This window comes from Xyrauchen texanus, chromosome 18 (assembly GCF_025860055.1).
Source record: "Xyrauchen texanus isolate HMW12.3.18 chromosome 18, RBS_HiC_50CHRs, whole genome shotgun sequence".
Taxonomy (NCBI): Eukaryota; Metazoa; Chordata; class Actinopteri; order Cypriniformes; family Catostomidae; genus Xyrauchen; species Xyrauchen texanus.
The window spans coordinates 29,344,238-29,363,472 of NC_068293.1; the positions used below are offsets into that span (position 1 = coordinate 29,344,238).

The window sequence follows — 19,235 nt, forward strand, 5'->3', positions numbered from 1 at the left end:
CCTCATGGTGGCATAGTGACTCGCCTCAATCCGGTTGGTGGAGGATGAACCTGCCTCCACGTCTGAGACCGTCAACCAGTGCATCTTATCACGTGGCTTGTTGAGCATGTTACCATGGAGACATAGTGGAGGCTTCACGCTATTTTCCGTGGCATCCATGCACAACTCACCACATGCCCCACCGAGAGCGAACCACATCATAGCAACCAGGAGGAGGCTACCCCATGTGACTCTACCCTCCCTAGCAACCAGGTCAATTTGGTTGCTTAGGAGACCTGGCTGGAGTCACTTAGCATGGCCTGGATTCAAACTCATGACTCCAGGGGTTGTAGTCTGAGTTTTTACTTGCTGATTAAAGTTAAATTATATTATTTAATCTCTCCCGTAGGGCTGCACATTTAAATGTATTTTTATTGCGATCAAGATTTCTGCCTCTCACGGTTAATTAAGCATAATCGTCTTTGATATTAGTGAGGTAGCAAACAGAAGGTGTCAGCCAGGTATAGTTGCACATTTTTATTCATTTTCATAATAGGCCATGTCCACAGATGATAGACCAAATCACAAGCTCTTTCCTAGTCCGTTTTCACCTCACCTGACCAATCACGCTCTCTTAAGAAATTCGCTACAGACCAATCACTGTTTCTCTTTCGAGCACATGCTGAAATACATAACCGCAAAGGAGATGTTTATGAGTCTCGTATGTGCGCCACACAAGGATAATGATATGCCATTCTGTGCTCATTGCACATTAATTAATTCCATCTCATGCTTTGATAATGTATGTTTTATACAGAACAGCTGTGATCTGAGTTCAGTTTGTGCACATCGCTAACGTGCACTGACAGGGTTATTTTAAAGCACTAATCATTTACCTCAGTTGCACATTTGCCTAATTCTAGAAACAATTGGTTATAACAAGTGTGTAACAAATCTAAAGTAACCCCATGGAACAGGGGTTGTGTGGAGCGAGGAAAAGACGAGAAAATTTCTCCATGTATGGAAGGAGCACAAAATGCCAATGTCAACTCTGCTGGTAACACACAGAAATGTCTCGGGTTACATATTGTAACCCTTGTTCCATGAAAAATGCGGAACGAGATGCTGCGCTGAAAAAAGCACTTTGGGAACAATTCTACATGTTTGTGACCAGCTGAAATATGTGTGTAACACATCAATGAACACTGACCGGAATTTATAGCCTCGGTTGGTGTAATCATTCAATGCACCTGTGACCGGGCTATAAATGGACGCGCCACCAGCGTGTCGTCAGATATTTTTTCTGAAGAGCAGTTCTGGGGCATCCCAGATGCGCAGCATCTCGTTCTGCTTTTTTCAGGGAACAAGGGTTACAATACGTAACCCGAGACCTTCCCTTTACAAAAAGCTTCACTAGGATGCTGCGCTGAGAAAAGCGCTTTGGGAACGAGAATAGCCACGCCACCGTACTGAGGCTGTCCGGACCCCTACGGTTTTGGAGTGTGCTCACAAGAACGTGAGAGGTCTCAGACAAGAGCTTGAGATGTCAACTCAAGGACATAAGAGCCAGGAGTAGCATGAACATCCAAACTATAAAATCTGATGAATGTGTGCAGAGAGGACCAGCCTGCCGCATCACAAACTTGCTGCAGAGGGAACCCTCTAGCCAAGGCTTTAGAGGAGGCAACCCCTCTGGTGGAGTGAGCCCTGATACCTACTAGCGAAGCTTGACCATGCGCCTCGTAGGCCAGGGTAATAGCATACCTCACCCAATGCGATATAGTCTGCTTGGTGGTGGCCGCCCCCTTGTTGCGGCCCCCATGGCAGACGAATAATTGCTCTGACATATGCCACTGGCTAGTGCGGTGGACGTAGGTCTGAAGGGCACGGACTGGACAAAGTCTGTGAAGTCTTTCCTGCTCCGGCCTTAAAAACGGCGAGAGCAGAAAGCTTCAAGAGAGACCGGATGTAATGTTGAAAAAGGCATCTTAGGAAGGTAGTCAGGATGAGGATGCAAAATCGCTTTAGCCATACCTGGGGCAAATTCTAAACAGGCTGGCAAAACAGACAGAGCCTGTAGATCCCCAATCCTCTTTAGAGAGGTATCGACATAAGAAAGTCCATCTTGAGAGTCAGAAGTCTGTCAGACGCTGACTCTAGAGGTTCAAAGGGGGTCTCAACTAGACCCTCCAGGACTATTGCTAAGTCCCAAGAAGGAATCCTGGTCCTAACAGGAGGCCTCAGTCGCATGGCTCCACGAATGAAGCAAGTGAGTAGAGGATGCCTGCTCAAAGGCACCCCGTCAATCAAGGCGTGGCAAGCCGAAATGGCGGCCACATAAACCCTGAGAGTAGTGGGGCATATGCCTGCTGACAGTTTTACCTGCAGAAAGTCCAGAACTGAAACAATCTGGCAGTTAAATGGATCTGCACCATGTGAACTGCACCATCTTTCAAAGACACCCCACTTATTGGCATAGATTCTTCTAGTGGAGGGAGCCCTAGCACTTAGAATGGTCTCAATAACCTCAGGTGAAAGCCCTGTGTCCCTCAGTTGGTAACTTTCAGGGGCCAAACATGAAGTTTCCACAATTCGGGCCAGGGATGAAATATTGTCCCCTTTGTCTGAGACAGAAGGTCCCTCATGTCCGGAATTGCCCAAGGCAAGCCGTCAAGGAGAGATATTAGCTCTGAGAACCATACCCTGTTCGGCCAGCGCGGCGCTATCAGTATCAGAAAGAAGAAAATGTTCACTGCGCACTGCCTAACAAATTCTAAATCCTAGCAGAGGAAAGAAAGTTTGTGACAGGCTTGTGAGACATACACACAGAGAATGCTCTGAAGAAAAGGATCTGATGACACGCTGGTGGCGCATCCATTTATAGCCCGGTCACAGGTGCATCGAATGATTACACCAACTGAGGCTATAAATTCCGGTCAGTGTTCATTGACTTGTTAGACACATATTTCAGCTGGACACAAACATGTAGAATTGTTCCCAAAGCGCTTTTCTCAGCGCAGCATCCTAGTGAAGCAGCATCCATTTTGTAAAGGGAACAACACTGTCTTCATTCAAAATAAAAGGCTTGATACAGTAATTAGGCTTCCTTCAAAATAGAAGCTTGAGACTGTATAGCAATTCTGCACACACAGTTATTACAGAAATATATTACTATTAGCCTATATATTATTGTTGGGTATGGGGATATAATAATAGTAATGTTAATAACACTTATAACAATTTTAAGAATGTATCTTAAAAGAGGATGCAAGTGTAAACACCAGAGTTACTATTTATATTAGCAGTAAAGAATGGCCAAAACATGCCTTCATTTTGTCAAAAGGAACAATGAACTAGTTTGCAGTTCTTACAACTAGTTTAAAATGAGAGCTTCTGTTTAATGTTTAATCAAGATCTAACCAGTGGCAATGGTATTTTTGTATTTTTTTGGTTTAAATTGTGCAGCCATGTAATATATATATATATATATATATTTTTCAAATAACAGAATAATCATGATTAATAATTGTGATTAAAATAGAGCAAAATAATCATGATTATCATTTTCACAATTATCTTGCAGCCACTCTCATGTGTGTAAGACTCTTTTAGACTAATGTAATAGTGTAGTTTTTGGGGAACTTAATTTGACTCCTATCTATCCAACAGGATATTCTGAGCAGTTTATTAAAATAATGTCACTAACCCCGCTCCTCTGCCCCATCCCCGCTTCGTCGCACACACACTCACTCCCTCGACCTCACTCCCTCGCTCCGCCCCCTCAAGCTTTGCACACTCTTTTTGCTCGCTCGAGCCCTCATGCCCACTTTGCTCCTACTCGCCCACATGCTCGTAGGTTATCTCCCTTCCTCGAGTTTCTCACGCGTTTCCAATCCCCCAGAACATTATGACCACCTGCACTCGCGTCATCTGCACTCCTGCACATTAGTTTCACCTGCACTCGTCTCATCACCTATCATTGTTTACACCTGCACTCGCCCCTATATATTTCACAAACCGTTCGTCTCACTCCTGTTGGTTATTGTTTAGTTTACCCCCCCTCGCTTTGCCAGCACTTGTGATCCTCTAGTTCCCCTGTCTTTTCCTCTCGCTAGTCCCGTCTAGTTCATGCTTGTTTCCCGGCTTCGACCCTACGCTCCCCTTGACCACTCTCATCCGGATTTGCCCCTTTACCCTATTCTGATTCCCCGGCTTCGACCTTACGCTCCCGTTTACCACTCTTCTCTGGATTTGCCCTTTTTGTACTGTTGACTGCTTTATCGATTAAAGCAGTTTACTCTGACATTGTGACTGTCTCGTCTTGTGTGTGTGTGCGCGACAGAATAACCAACCTATACAGAAGACAGTCAGAATGTATACCCCGGTGGATTTTCGCAGCTCACTAGAGCGGATGTTCACGGCACGTTCTGCACGAGGACCTACGGTTGGGAGACATGATCGAGCGCTCACGGCCCAGGGACAGCAGGTACGTGCGATTTTTGATTTATGTCACCCTGTTCTACCTGTGTCTGTCCCTGAGCCCGTTTATGCTCCCAACCCATCCCCGAGCGCCGTAAGCCTTCAACCCCCTGAGAGGTTTGATGGCTCTTCGGATGCTTGCCAAGGGTTGTTTAAGCAGGGCAGCGGTTATAGAACGGTAAACCCTGCCCTTAACTTTTTGGAGCCAGCGGCCCGACTCTTGGCTTTGCGTCAGGGGAGTCAACCCTTGGAGGCTTACGTGGTTGACTTTTGTGCCCTGGATAACCAGGTGAACTTTGATGAGGTGGCTCTGAAAGACATTTTTCAATGTGGGCTGAATGAGCCAACCTCATCAGTTATGCCTGGTGGTCGCTGCTCCCTCAACCTGGCTCAGTTTATTGACCTCGCCCTACTGTACGCTGGTTCCTCGTTTACTGTGGGGGAGGCAGAAACTGAACCAGCGTTCCATACCACGGCCCCCGTCTTGAAGCTGTAGTGTATCCAGGTCAGGTTTGGGGAAGTGTATAATTAATTTCAAGATCGAAATCAATGATTAATCATACGGGTGACCCAGATACCTACATACATATAAAAACGCCCCAAAACCTTAAAAGGAGGGCTTATATAGTCCAAGAGTCTGCTTCAAAAATATATAGATAATTAAACACAACGAATTATATTTAATTAGGAATATATATTCTATGCAGACAGGCTATATTAATTTTAATAACCCCGTAATGGAATTGACCCGTAGGCTACCTCAACCAGTCAGTTCGATCCGCTGAACCACTTTATTCGGTACTCTGATCAATTCTCCAGAGGGGTTATTCCTAGTTATAAGCCTACTCATCAAAAGCACGTTAACTTACTTTGATAATATCAGCTCGTAGCTTAAAATCGCACATTAAAGAGGCTTTGTTCTGTAACCAACACACACAGACAACTCAAGCATATAATTGGGTTTAATACAAGGCACTCTGAATATATCAGTGCAATTGACAAACACTCAACATATAACACAGAATAAGCATAAAATAAACAGAAATAGAATGCAGTAAGGGAAAGTGAAGAATTATTGAGGTATGGCAAACTTATTACAACAATTAACCCTTTAAGAGCCAGCAACTGGAATTACACACTTTAACGCGTTGGAATTTCAGGTGAAATCATACTTGCACACTAGACCTTATGTGTTGCTTGAGCGAGACTGCGTGGTGTCCTCGTGGCGTTCTTGAGACAGAGGACTTCGGTGCGGTGTTTCCAGAGCGTGGAGTTGAATAGTTGAGCGATGAGGTGTTCCAAGGAGTTGCAGAAGATCGGAGGAGAAGTTGAAGTTGAGAGTTGGGAGTTGAGAAGTGTGAAGATGGCTGAAGAGATCAAGAAGAAGAGAGTAAGAGAGACAAGGCCGTAGCCTGGCACAAGCTTGGGAGTCCTTGAGGAAGAGTTTCGAAGAGAAGAGAGCGAGTCAATGCTGGATCTGACCTTTAAAGTAGGGAGGTCACGCCTCCTGTGAGAGAAGTGACCCAATGAGGCCCCTCCGTTTTGGGCGCGAATTTGCTCCCTTTGTCTGGTCAAAGCTCATTTGCATACTTCATGATTTAGTCAGACCTTCGCTTTGAACAACTCAAAAGATGATAAAAACTAACAGAACACAGTTCTAAGGTTATCTTATATGTATATTCCGTTAGGACACATCAGTAAGGTTTAATTTGATACCAAGAAAAATGTGTTTGGTATCACTTAAAAGGAATATACACCCTTGGGCTGTTAAATATGAAACCTCAGGGTTTAAAACTACACACATGTTAAACCATTCTACTAGTTTTGATCTAACACCAAAATGCACAGCACACAGGGATTAAAACACTTTTCATTACAAATAAGCCCTTTTAGGCTTTATGGGAAAGGCACACACATTTCTAATTCAAAGTTCCACATGGTTTTTCCTCACATGGTCACACGAGGATGTCACATGTGTGTGTGTGGGGGGGCATCACGAGGATCCTCTGTCAATAGTTGGATTGTCTCTCTGACAAAAGTTCCTCATACTAACACAGACCATTTCCGTGATCTTACAGAGGCTCTTTTGTCTCCAAAATAGCCGAGTCCATGATTCTCCATTCATTGATTCCTCCAGACGCTACAGTCCCCCTTTTTCGATCAGGTGGCGTCCCTGTGGGAGACATCATCGGACGACAATCATCACAATGGCGGATGGCAGGTGAATCATGAGGGTGTTGTAGTAGGTGGTTATTCAGACGGAGGGCTCAATTCGATGAGGTTCAGAGTGGTCTCTGTTGTGGTACCCTCTTTCCGGGGTTCCGTCGGAAACCTACGGACATGGCTTTCGTGAGCTTGGCTGTGGATGTTTGCATCTCGTTGAGCCTCCTGTACAGGATGAAGGCCAGGCCTAGTGTCAGGAGGTGGCTGATTCCCATAGAGATGCACAGCGCAGTGTCCGCTGCGGTCCAGGCTCGGACAACAGGTGAGGTGGTCACGATGGGCATTCGAGACAAGGCTTGGAGGGCTGTGTCGATCGGAGCAATGTCAATTAACTGGGAGCCCTCTCTTTCGATCCATAGTTCCAGTTCTGGATCTAGGGTGAGGTTTGTTGATTCGTGTTTCAGGGACTTGAGTCCACATGCTCTGGTTGGGCAAGGTGAGGCGGGTGGCGGTGTCATGCTGGTCGTAGGTGAGTGTAGCTGTGCGCATAGGAGTGTTAACGAGCCACCTGTCACCTACGATCTCGGCTTGTGTCTCGGTGACTTGAGTCGCGAGGCTTGGCATCGGCGGGGCAGCGGGTATCGCTGCCCAGGTGTTGCAGCCCGCAGATTCCGTCAGTGTTGTCTCTGAGGAAGGGTTTGCTGGGGCAGAGGTAGTGAATGTCTTTGGTCAACGTGCACATGTGCAGATTTGGGGCCAGGTACAGCCGTAGGTCGCTGTCGTGGTAGGCCACCACGTCTGGGGTGTGGATCTTGATGTGCGTGTTACTTTTCCAAAACCCGATGTTGACAATGTCCTTGAGCCGGTAGATTTGGCTTGACTCTATGATGGGTAGGTTCAGGTGAAAACCCACTTCCCTCTGCTCGGGGTCGATGTAGAGTGGGATGGCGCTACCCAGAGAGTAGGCAAGGTGTAGTTGTACTGGGTCAGTCGTCGTGGTGATGGCGGAGGCCAGCACGGTTTGTACTGAGGCTTAAGGGTATCAGGTTAGTTTGCATTGGCCCCTCCCGCTTTTCCCTGTCGGCCATATGTCGTTTTATTTGATTACGGTGGACCCATTTGAGAACCGGCTCTTTCTGTCTCCGGTTTAGTTGGATCCGGTACGCCACCGGGGAGAGTTTGTCAATGATCTCATGGGGTCCTGTCCAGTGGGGCAGTAATTTCTTTGACAGCCGATGGGAGGCTGTGCGGGATGGCTGAATGAAGCTATAATACCAGACCCTGTCGCCCACGTCCAGTTCTTGGTGCGACGCTTTCTGGTCATAGTATGCTTTCTGTCCTTCGGCACTCTTTTGAAGCTGTTGTTGTGCAAAAGCAAATGTTGCTTTCAGGTGCCGGTGTAGCTCGTCGAGGTACTGGTGAGTGGTGCAGGCTGTGACGAGGCTGGAGTCTCCTGGCTGATACAGCAGATGCAGTGGCAGTGTCATCTGCCGCCCAGTCATTAGTTCGAAGGGAGACACGTGAGTCGAGTTCTGTGGGGTGGCTCTGAGAGCCATTAGCACCAGCGGGAGTTTTACATCCCAGTCCTTCTGGTTGGCAGACACATACTTCTTCAACATACTGACCACGGTTCGGTTCGATCGTTCCACTTGTCCAGATGAGATTGGATGATGACTGACGTGTAGTTGAACTTGGACTCCCAGGAGTTTCCAGATCTGTTGCATAATCTCAGCCGTAAAGTGAGTGCCTCTGTCTGAGTTGACTCTCAGGGGCAGTCCGAACCTGGAGAAGATGTGGTTCATCAGGAGGCATGCCGTGGTCTGGGCAGTGTCGTTGGGTGCTGGAAGACACTCTACCCACTTTGTGAACTGGCACACGACTGTGAGGAAGTATTTGTTGCCCCTCGTCGACCTGGGCAGAGGTCCTACCCAGTCGATTTGGAGGTCTGACCATGGGAATGTGACTCTCCTGTGTTGCAGTGGAGCTCTGTGGTTTGGGTTTGCCGGTTGAAACTGGCAGCAAACCAGGCATTCTCTGACATATTCTGTCACCTGTTCCTGCATCGCGGGGCCAGTATGCCACTTGTTTCAGTGTCTCGTAAGTGGCTCTGGCGCCGTGGTGCCCAGCACATGGTGCGTCGTGGGCATAACTTAGCATGACCCCCTTAGGCACTGTGGCACCACGAGCCTTGGCGCTGTGGTGTCATCAGGTGCATACCACAAAACGTTGTTGATCACACGCAGCATGTGCTTTATGTCATGCAGTCGTCTGAGGCACGGGTTGTCAGTGAGGTCAGACGGCGGTAGAGGGTGGGTGGTGGGGTCAGAGAGGTGGTTCAGGAAAGTCTTTATGGATGTGTCAGAGGCTTGCATGTCCGCTATGTCGTTGTTTGACATCTGCGGAGTCAGCGTTAGAGGCTGTGAGGTTGGCACTGTTGCAGGAAAAGTTCGTTTGCTTCGGGTTATCACTGCAACGTTCACGGTGGGTGGGAGGGTTGGAGGTGACCATAGAGTACCGTGCAGTGCGCCAGTCTTGGCAAGTGCATCGGTTTGGTCGTTCAAGTCTTTGTCAAGGCCTGGTTGCCTTGAGTGTCCTTTCACCTTCTTCCAGTAGACAATCATGTTGTGATTTCTTGTGATGTCATCACATTCTTGGAACAGGTGTTGGTGTTTGATAGGCTTGCCGTTCGAAGTTTTAAAGCCATTTTGTTTCCAGTTTGGAAGGTGGCATGTGAAACTGAGTCTGGCGTAGTTTGAGTCTGTGCAGATTAGGAGTTCTTTGATGTTATAGGTCGATGCGATTTGCAGAGTTATGAGAATGGCTGCAACCTCCGATACTGTGATGACTGCGGGCCCAGCTTGAAGTGTTGTGGTGGGCACGGCAGGTCATTTACCCATAATACACCTGCTCCTGCTTGACGAATGCCCTCTTGGTTGTAGGAGCATCCATCGACGTAGGCTGTGGGCATACCTTGGCACGCATTTTCTTCAAAGAACCTGTGACAGGTTAGTTGTTGTTGTTGGGGTTCTTCCATATCCATCGTTGTAGCTGGTGTGTTATCAGAGCAGTTCTGGCAGGCAGCCAGGCCATTGCCTAGTGCCGACTTGTGATTCTGAGCATATCGTGCCTCAACATTGCGCCCCTGGAGGGCCATTAACCACGTGGCTATGCGTGAATTGGTGACCACGCCATCTCGGATACGCTGGCTGTTGAGAAACATGACAGGCTGGTGGCAAGTCTCTATGATAACCTTTTGGGCTCCAATGTAGTTGGAGAATCTCTGGATGGCCCATACAGTGCAGAGCAGAGCTTTTTCACAGTCTGAGAATTTACTCTCGGGTGGAAGAAGTGTCTTGCTGGCATATGCGATTACTCTCTTGTCTTGGTCATGCCGTTGGTACAGGCCAGCACTGAGACAGTGGCTGGAGAATCCAGCTTCTAAGTAGAACTCTTTTTGTGGGTCCGGGTAAGCCAGGCACGGAGCGGTGCAGAGGTGTCGTTTTAGCTCGTCCATGGCCTGTTTTTGGACCTCTGTCCATACAAATGGGCAGTCTTTTTTCAGAAGGGCAGTTAGAGGTTTTGCAATGTCTGAGTAGCTCTCGATGAACTGCAGCGAGTAATTGCACACCCCTAGGAAACTTCGCAGCTCTGAGATGTTGGTGGGTGGCTTGATGTTTTGAACGGCTTGAATACGGCTGGACTGTGGTTCGATGCCCTGTGATCCTATGAGTAGGCCCACGTAGTTGACCTTGGTTTGGCACCACTGTCCTTTGTGGAGGGCGATCTTGGCGCCAGCAGTGGACAATTGGTTCAAAACATAGTCTATTTCTTTCATGTGGTCAGCCACTGTTGTGCTCTTCATGAGAACATCATCAACGTAGATAAGATTACCTCTTGTTCTGGCATCTGGGCATGCTTTGTTCAGGAAGATGTTGAACTCAGCAGGTGAGTTGGCATAGCCAAACGGACACCTTGTGAAAGTGAATTGTCTGTTTCCGAAAGTGAAAGCTAGCTTGTGCTGATCTTCTGGATGCACTGGTATGGTCCAGAATCCAGAGGCCACATCGAGTGTAGAGAAGATGGTGGCTCCTCTGATTCTGGGTATTTCCTGCTCCAGCTGAGTCATGGGCCATCGTGACAGTGGCACTTGTTGATTCAGTTTCCTGTAGTCAATGGTGGGTCGCCACTTGCCGTTTGGTTTGAGGACGGGCCAGATGGGGGCAGAATAGGTGCTGTTGCATGGACGGATGACACCTTTTTCAAGCATGGAGTCGATGATCTCTTGCACCGGTTCGTGTGACGCGATGGGGATCTTGTACTGCCTGACAAACGTGGGAGGAGCACTAGGGTGCGTTGGGATGCGCACGGTGTGGAGCTCGGTGAGACCACAATCTAAAGAGTCTTTGGCAAATGATGCTTTGAACTTGTAAAGGACTCGTCTGAGTTCTTGTCGATCTGCATCGTTGTTAATTGCGTCAGCGTCTTTTAGAATTTGCTGAACTTGAGACTCAAATCCTGGGTATGGCTCCTCTGTCGGTATGTCGTCTGTCGTGTTGGTAGGCAGAGGTGCGGCAGTGTCGTCAATCTCGCAGGTAGGCTGTTTGGAGACTGTGTATACTGCAAGGTGTTGGTCCTTTGTCAGTTCTGTTCTGCATACCTGGTCTTTGTCCACTGGCATGACTGAAGTTATGGAGATGATTTTGAAGGGGGTTGTGAAGACGGTGTTGTCTGTGTGCCCTTCGGGTATCATTGAAGCTGGGATGGGTCCAATGATTGGTAATGTTAGTTCAAAGTCATGAAAGTCGTGGCTCACTAGCCATCCTGCCCGGTAGGCTTTTGGAATTGTTATGTCCATTGCCATGCAGTTGTTGAAGAGGATGTAAACAGCACGGGATGACACTTCAGTGAGGGCGTGGCTTCCAGCGTGAGTCCAAGTTCAACGCATTCGGGTGAAGGTTGAAAGAAACCCAGCGTGTGGTTTAGGGTTTGACCACAGCGCATGTTGAGCCGAACAGCGACCCCTTTGGTGTATGCTGGTACTACAGTTTCCTGTTCAGCTGACCAAGGTGCAGACCTCTGGAATGGTCTGGCCTGACTGGAGGTTAGCAGTGTTGGTTGGAATTACAGGAGGCTGTAAAGTCAGTGGGGCCCACAAGACCTCATTAATAATGTCTACATGAGCGTTGAGGCGAATCAGAATGTCTGCTCCAATGTAGACATCATGGGGCAGGTCTGGAAGGACCAAGAAGTAGTGGGTCAAACACCGGTAGTTCCACTTCAAGTTCAAAGCGCAGATCCTTTTGGCAGTCACCATTGTTGATGGGAAGGAGTTCAAAGGAAAACGGGTGCGCTTGCTGACAGATGGAAGGTCCGGTGTGTCTTCAATGAGAGCATTGTATAGGGAGAGGCTGATGGCTGAGTTGTCTGCCCATAGTGCTAGTATGATGTCAGTGGCAGTTACACCATTCAAGTGCAGGTCAGCTGTGACCTTGGGGCAGAAGGAGTCAAAGTCTTGGGTGAGTTGAAATGCGCAGAGTAGCGAACTTGAATCTCGCTCTGGTGCTGATGTTGTGTCACTGTGGCTGGCTGTGAGAGTTCCCGTGACCTTTGTGACCTGACAGTCTGGTTCAGGTGATCGGGGTGGCTGAAGGGGAGAGGTTCTCGCACTTGAGCCCACATCTTCAGCTGTCTGAAGTCCAGCAGGGGCTCGAAGCGGTCTAGTAGATCCTTTCCGATGAGGAGGGGATATGTGTCCATCGGTGAGATGTACACAGGGTGTACCACGCTCATAGGACCAATTGTTAGGTGAATGGGAGCTACTTGTTCCAGCCGGACGTCATTTTGGCTGTATGACTGGACATTCAGCACACAATTCTGAGAGTTTAGAGTTCGATTTTGTGTTTTAGCTTCAAATTTGAGTCTTTCAAAAAGTTCAGCTGACATCAAGGTGAGGTCTGCTCCGGTGTCTACCAGGGCTTCGAGTCTCACCTCATGTTCCACAGTGATGGCGAGATAGAGTTTTCGTGCTACCCCCTTTTCGATCAGATTCCCCAGGAGTTTTGGTGTTGGGGCTTGTGTGGTGATCGATAAGCAGTTAGGGTCGGTGTCAGGTGACTCGGTGCAGAGACACACAACCAAAACAGCACTCTCTGGTATCTTAGGGGCTTGGTCACTGGTGTGACGGACTGGGTTGTTCGCTGCAGGATGTGTGGTTGTCAACTGGCAGTGAGTGGGTGTCGCTGTCACTTGGTGATGTGATAGCTGGGTTGGTAGTCTGTATCTGAAGAGCGGTGCTCTGGGTGCTTGGTTCAGTAGGAGGGCAGTCAGGAAGGGTGTTGGTTTCAGGCCTTACACTTAGTCATGCGGAGTCTGACCTGTCCTCTTTGTCTTCCTTGTGATGTTTCTTATGAAGAAGCTCTTTCAGAACCTTCAGGATCTCTGCGGTCTCCGCCGTGGCCTCACTGTTTTTCTGTGGGGTAGGCTCGGACTTGAACTTGCCTGATGCATGCCGCGAGGTGTTCCGCTGCGGGCTGTCTGGTCTTGACGTTCTCGTCGATGGGGTTCGGTTCTGTCTGGGCCGTCGGTTGGCTTCCCACGTGACTCCACCCTTTTGGTTGTGGGGTGGCCGTGGGCCGTCGTAGAATCTTTCAGAGCGCCGCTTTGGTGCTTAGGACGGGCACCATCACGGTCGTGCTGCCCTCTTCTGTCATGGAGCGGTCTTGACTCGTGGTAAAAGGTCTGTTACTGTGGTGCTGGTGGGCGCCCTCTAGGGCCAGCTCTGAGCTGATCAGTGACAGGGCAAATGGTTGGATTTTTTACAGTCTTTTCAGAAGCAATCTTCTGTTTGGTGAAAGCTTTATGGGCTAAGTCTCGCAGCTGTTGGGTAGTCATGCTACGAGGGCAGGCCAGGACCCCTAAGTGATGGCTCACCGTGGGATGCAGGTTTCGGAGAAAAAGAGTTTTGAAGTTGAAATCTTCTTCCATGCCAGATTCGTTCCGTGCTCCAAGTAGGCTCGTCGGATCGCGGCTGTAGTAGGCCTGTGGAGTTTCCAGTCGGGCCTGTTTGAGGTCCATAGCGGCGATGAGTCCTTGTTCTGACTCTGGATCAGAGAACTCTCTGATGAAGGCCTGCCGTAGCTGTAGGTAGTCTGATTTGACAGTCTCTGGTTGTCGATCCAGGAAACTGCGCACGTCGCGACTAGGCGTAATTCTTAGCAGGTACACTCTGTCCTGCATGGTTACGTTGGGAACAGTGTGCAAGTGAAAGTCTATGTCTTGCAGGTAGGCGTGCACATCGTGGCCTCCTGCAGGATTTGGGGTGAAAGTAGGGATGTTTCTGGCCAGCTTGTCAAGTTCTTTGGGAGCCATGCCGTGGTTAGTGACCAGGCTTTGGTGTGCGGGCTCCCACCGTTTTGTTGCTGACGGGGGTTCTTGGAGGCTGGCTGGTGACATGTTGAACAGTGGGCTTTCACCCCCTTGTCAGCTCTGAGTTCTTGGCTGAAAAGGTTGGGCCCACTGGTCAGGGAAACTCTGTGGTGTGCGTTTCCCTTTTTGTTCATCTTGCAGTTTATAAGAATGTTTTAGTTCTCTGTGAACAGTGTCAAGTTCATATTTTAGATGGTCTCTGTACTGAATAAGTTCATGGATTTCAGCTCGGGCCATATTCAGATGCTTTTCACAGGCTCTGGCTTTAGCATCTCTGTCTTTGAGTGCAGTCTCTGCTCTTGTAAGGAGAGACTCGGCTTGTTGCAACTTGTCGTCGAGTTCTTCTCTGGCTTTTCTCTCTGACTGTTCTCTTTGTTCTGTGTCTCGGCGAAGGTTTTCCAGGGCATTTTGAAGTCTTTCTACTTCCTTTTCCTGTTCTGGGTCTGTTTCATCCTCTTCCTTCCGTTGTTCCTCGGTCTCAGGCGTAGCTGATCTAGTTGACTCTGAGTTTTTGCTTGGTTCCTACGGGCCTCCTCAGCTTGGAGTTTTAGTGCTGCGGCCTTTTGCTCCAGGTCGAGATTGCTTTTCTCATTTATCCGTGCCTGGGCGACGAGATTGTGGGCAAGACTTCCGATGATCTTGGTCCATTCTTTGTGGTTGTAGCTTTGTGTTGGATCGTGGGCCAATAGGCTGTCCAATTCAGGTCCAGTTGCTCTTGACCTAGGGGCTGTAGGTCCCTGGCGTCCTTGGGTAGGGCGGTGTCCGTCATTGCGCTTAACCAGGCCTCAAGGTGATCCCAGTGGGCTGCGGGACTGGACGAACGGGACATACTGGCTTACTGTAGGCGAGAGAACAGAACAGCACACACAAAGAGGCCAATGCAAGTACGCGTAGGGTTAGCGAGCTACAATGAGGTGGCTATTATAAGCCGTAATTTTGACTAACTGGGGTTGACAGTTAGACGGTTAGTGGGCCGAATTTTGCGTGTCAGTGCAGGTCTAAATAAAGACTTTGACAAGGCGGCAGCCCACAAGGGTTATCTGAGGATGCGGGCTGCCTGTTTGTCTCTTTATTCAGTTCTCCTTGATGGCTCTTGTAGGCTCTGTCTTACTGTGAACTGGAAGTACACACTACGACAGAACAGAACAGCAGAATAAAATAGAACACAATTAATGTTAGGAATAGATAGGCAGGAGAAAAAGGGCCTAAGTCTACCACCACTGCTAGGGTTTATGATAGGACCAACAGGGTGGGGCGCTATCGAGGTATAAACCCTAGGAAGATGGTGTGGCTTAGGAGAGAGAAAGAAAAGAAATGGGTCAAATGCTTAAATGACCAGGGGAATGTCTAGTATTATGTGGCCTATACTGGTGGATGGATTTTACCTTCTTTTAGTTTGCCTGGGGTGAATCGATGTCACTCTGCCGGGGACCAGCGCGTGGTCAATCTTTCCAACGGTCCCGAACACTGGGCAGCAGTGTCCCGGGCCCTCCGCTACTATCACGGTGCGCCCTCTCAAACAACTTGACTTTAAACACAACCGGCAACACCAAGGTGTCAACTGTCAGACGGCACAACAAGATTTGGATTTTCCCTAGAACCCTCGTGAGAGTGGCCCCTCTTTAGGCCCTGGTTTAGGTAATTATTCCAAACTTGCCGTGTGTGTCGACTGACGGGGTTGACTCTCTTTGGAGTGCCAAATTGCTGATGTCGTTGCGTGCCGCACCAATGAAAAGAGACAGAAGAGTCCGAGATTCACATACAGCCAGCGTCGGTAACGCCGGTCGGACAAACCAGCTTGCTGGGAACCAACCAGAGATGACGGTCGAATCACCACAGCACACTAGGGAATTCTACATACAAATACAGAACAGGATTCAGCAAGTGAAAGTCTTAAAGTGAATCAAGGCTTCCTTGTTTAAACCAAATTGAGTAATTATGTGTGTAGAAAAAACAGGCAAGGCTTTACCAATTGATGATAAATCGAGAAGTTTGATAATGATGTTAATTATCAAACAATTTGACCACAAGAAAAGACAGAAGTAAACAAGGCAGGGTTAACAGCCAAACTTAGTTTAAATTGAATTCAACTTGTTAAACTCAATTTAAATAAGCTTGTAAAGAGATGTCACGAAGCATCTAAGATAGTAAGGATACAGTCGTAATAAAGTATCAAAGAGGGAGAAAAAAAAAATTAAAAAAAAATTTTTTTTTTAAAAAGTAATAATTAAAAATTAAAAATAATTAATAATAATTAATCACATTAATTAATAATAATTGAAATGAGAGACTTAATTCAAATTTACATTCGAAATTTGTTTGTTTCAAACCAAATTTGAATAAGTGTACGACAAGTTAGAGATCAGAATTGTGTCCGACGATAACCAGAGTGCTGTATCTGACATAAACCAACTGGAATGAGACTTAACTTTAAATTTTTAAATTCAAATTTTGTTTGAAACCAATTAAATGTAACAGTCGGAGGTAGAGGAATTGTTTAACATCCAATAATATTAGCACATGCAAAGCTTGAAAATGCCAATATGTATTGACAGTTAAACTGCCCTGTAAATCTTCCCAGGGTGAAAGGGTTTGAGAAAAGAGATGACCTACAATGAAGGTCCACACGATTGCGTACTTGTGCTCGCAGCACAATGACGTCATGGGGTGGGAGTAATTTGAGAACTAAATTAACTAAATATATATGACCTGTCTGCTAATGTCCACACGATGGCGTACTTGCGCACGCGCAAGATGACGTCATGGGGTGGGAGTAACTTGAGAACTAATCAAGGTTTTACAGGCTGCCCTCTATTGTTTGTTAGCGAAATAACACCCTATATTTCAGTGTGACTCAAATCTGGGCGTGTGTTACGCTGTGATTTTCTGCAAAATCACACTTATTCAATTGAGACCTCGGCGGGTCTTTTTCTTTCTTTCTTTCTGGTGCTATGCTTTACATAAATGGCGTGGCAGATTCTTTTTTTCTGCCCTACGAGTAAATGTGAACAACAGGAATTGTACGTCTGTGTTCGGCTCCCATACACATTAGAAATATAGCACTTATTCAAAATGTATTAGGTTTCCAATTGATTAGCTACGTCAATGTAAACCAGGAGTTAATTTTATAACGTTATAATCTTCAGGCCTTATTTAAGATGAGGGAAGGAGCATCGCTTCACTCAATCTTCTATCGCCCGACAGAAGAACGTCGTTCTGAACAGGGGGTTTGTAATATTAAAATATAGCGCGTCTTTACAGAAGCAATTTTAATATTATGAACTGCAGTTTACTGTGGCAATCAACAGTGGCAAAAATAAATGTAAGACATATATTTAGCCGCTGTTAAATGCTGAACTGAGAATCGGCTTTGTGCCTTTCAGTTCGGCGCTCGCGTACAAAATTAACAACAAAAATACACAAAATTGACAATGCATTCGTTCACAAAACAAAGCTTAAAATGTGCCCGCATTCTCCACCATTATAATATGTAGGGTATCCAGGTCAGGTTTGGGGAAGTGTATAATTAATTTCAAGATCGAAATCAATGATTAATCATACGGGTGACCCAGATACCTACATACATATAAAAATGCCCCAAAACCTTAAAGGAGGGCTTATATAGTCCAAGAGTCTGCTTCAAAATATATAGATAATTAAACACAACGAATTATATTTAATTAGGAATATATATTCTATGCAGACAGGCTATATTAATTTTAATAACCCCGTAATGGAATTGACCCGTAGGCTACCTCAACCAGTTAGTTCGTCCGCCGAACCAACTTTATTTGGTACTCTGGATCAATTCTCCAGAAGGGTTAGAAGCTTACCTAATTACTAATTCATCAAAAGCACGTTAACTTACTTTGATAATATCAGCTCGTAGCTTGAAATCGCACATTAAAGAGGCTTTGTTTTGTGATCAACAAACACAGACAATCAAGCATATAATTGGGTTTAATACAAATAACTAGAATATATCACTACACTTGACAGACACTCAACATGTAACATAAAATAAACATAAAATAAACAGAGTAGAAGGAATAAGGAAAATAAAGAGATTATTAAGGATAGCAACTTATTACAACAGTTAACCCTTTAAGAGCCAGCAAATGGAATTACACACTTTAACGCATTTGGATTTCAGATTAAATGATACTTGCAAAATGGGCCTATGTGTGGCTGAGCAAGGCTGCGTGGATGTCGCGTCCTCGTGGCTTTCTTGAGACGGAGGATTTCGGTTCGGTGTTTCCAGAGCGTGGAGTTGAGACTCACTTGAGGAGGAATTGAAGGGTTGTTCCGAGAAGTTCGAAGCGTCTTAGGAATACTTGTTGAATAGTTGACGAGTGTTCGGAGAGTTGCAGAGTTCGGAGAGTTGCAGAAGATCGGGAGAAGAAGTGTAAGATGGCTTGAAGAGATCCAGAAGAAGAGAAGAAGAGAGTAAGAGAGACAAGGCCGTAGCCTGGCACAAGCTTGGGAGTCCTTGAGGAAGAGTTTCGAAGAGAAGAGAGAGAGTCAATGCTGGATCTGACCTTTAAAGTAGGGAGGTCACACCTCCTGTGTGAGAAGTGACCCAATGAGGCCCCTCCGTTTTGGGCGCGAATTTGCTCCCTTTGTCTGGTCAAAGCTCATTTGCATACTTCATGATTTAGTCAGACCTTCAGCTTTGAACAACTCAAAAGATGATAAAAACTAACAGAACACAGTTCTAAGGTTATCTTATATGTATATTCCGTTAGGACACATCGTAAGGTTTAATTTGATACCAAGAAAAATGTGTTTGGTATCACTTAAAAGGAATATACACCCTTGGGCTGTTAAATATGAAACCTCAGGGTTTAAAACTACACACATGTTAAACCATTCTACTAGTTTTGATCTAACACCAAAATGCACAGCACACAGGGATTAAAACACTTTTCATTACAAATAAGCCCTTTTAGGCTTTATGGGAAAGGCACACACATTTCTAATTCAAAGTTCCACATGGTTTTTCCTCACATGGTCACACGAGGATGTCACATGTGTGTGTGTGGGGGGGCATCACGAGGATCCTCTGTCAATAGTTGGATTGTCTCTCTGACAAAAGTTCCTCATACTAACACAGACCATTTCCGTGATCTTACAGAGGCCCTTTTGTCTCCAAAATAGCCGAGTCCATGATTCTCCATTCATTGATTCCT

At 46.7% G+C, this 19,235-nt stretch overlaps 1 protein-coding gene across 1 annotated transcript in view; it reads right to left on the reverse strand.

Annotated features, from left to right (window-relative positions):
- Positions 1-19,235, reverse strand: part of LOC127658816 (sodium leak channel NALCN-like) — a 239,088-nt gene that overhangs the window by 111,911 nt on the left and 107,942 nt on the right. Inside the window, exon 15 of the mRNA XM_052148359.1 lies at positions 10,910-11,218. Within this exon, the coding sequence (XP_052004319.1) occupies positions 10,910-11,218 (309 nt within the window). The remainder of the gene's footprint in view (positions 1-10,909; positions 11,219-19,235) is intronic.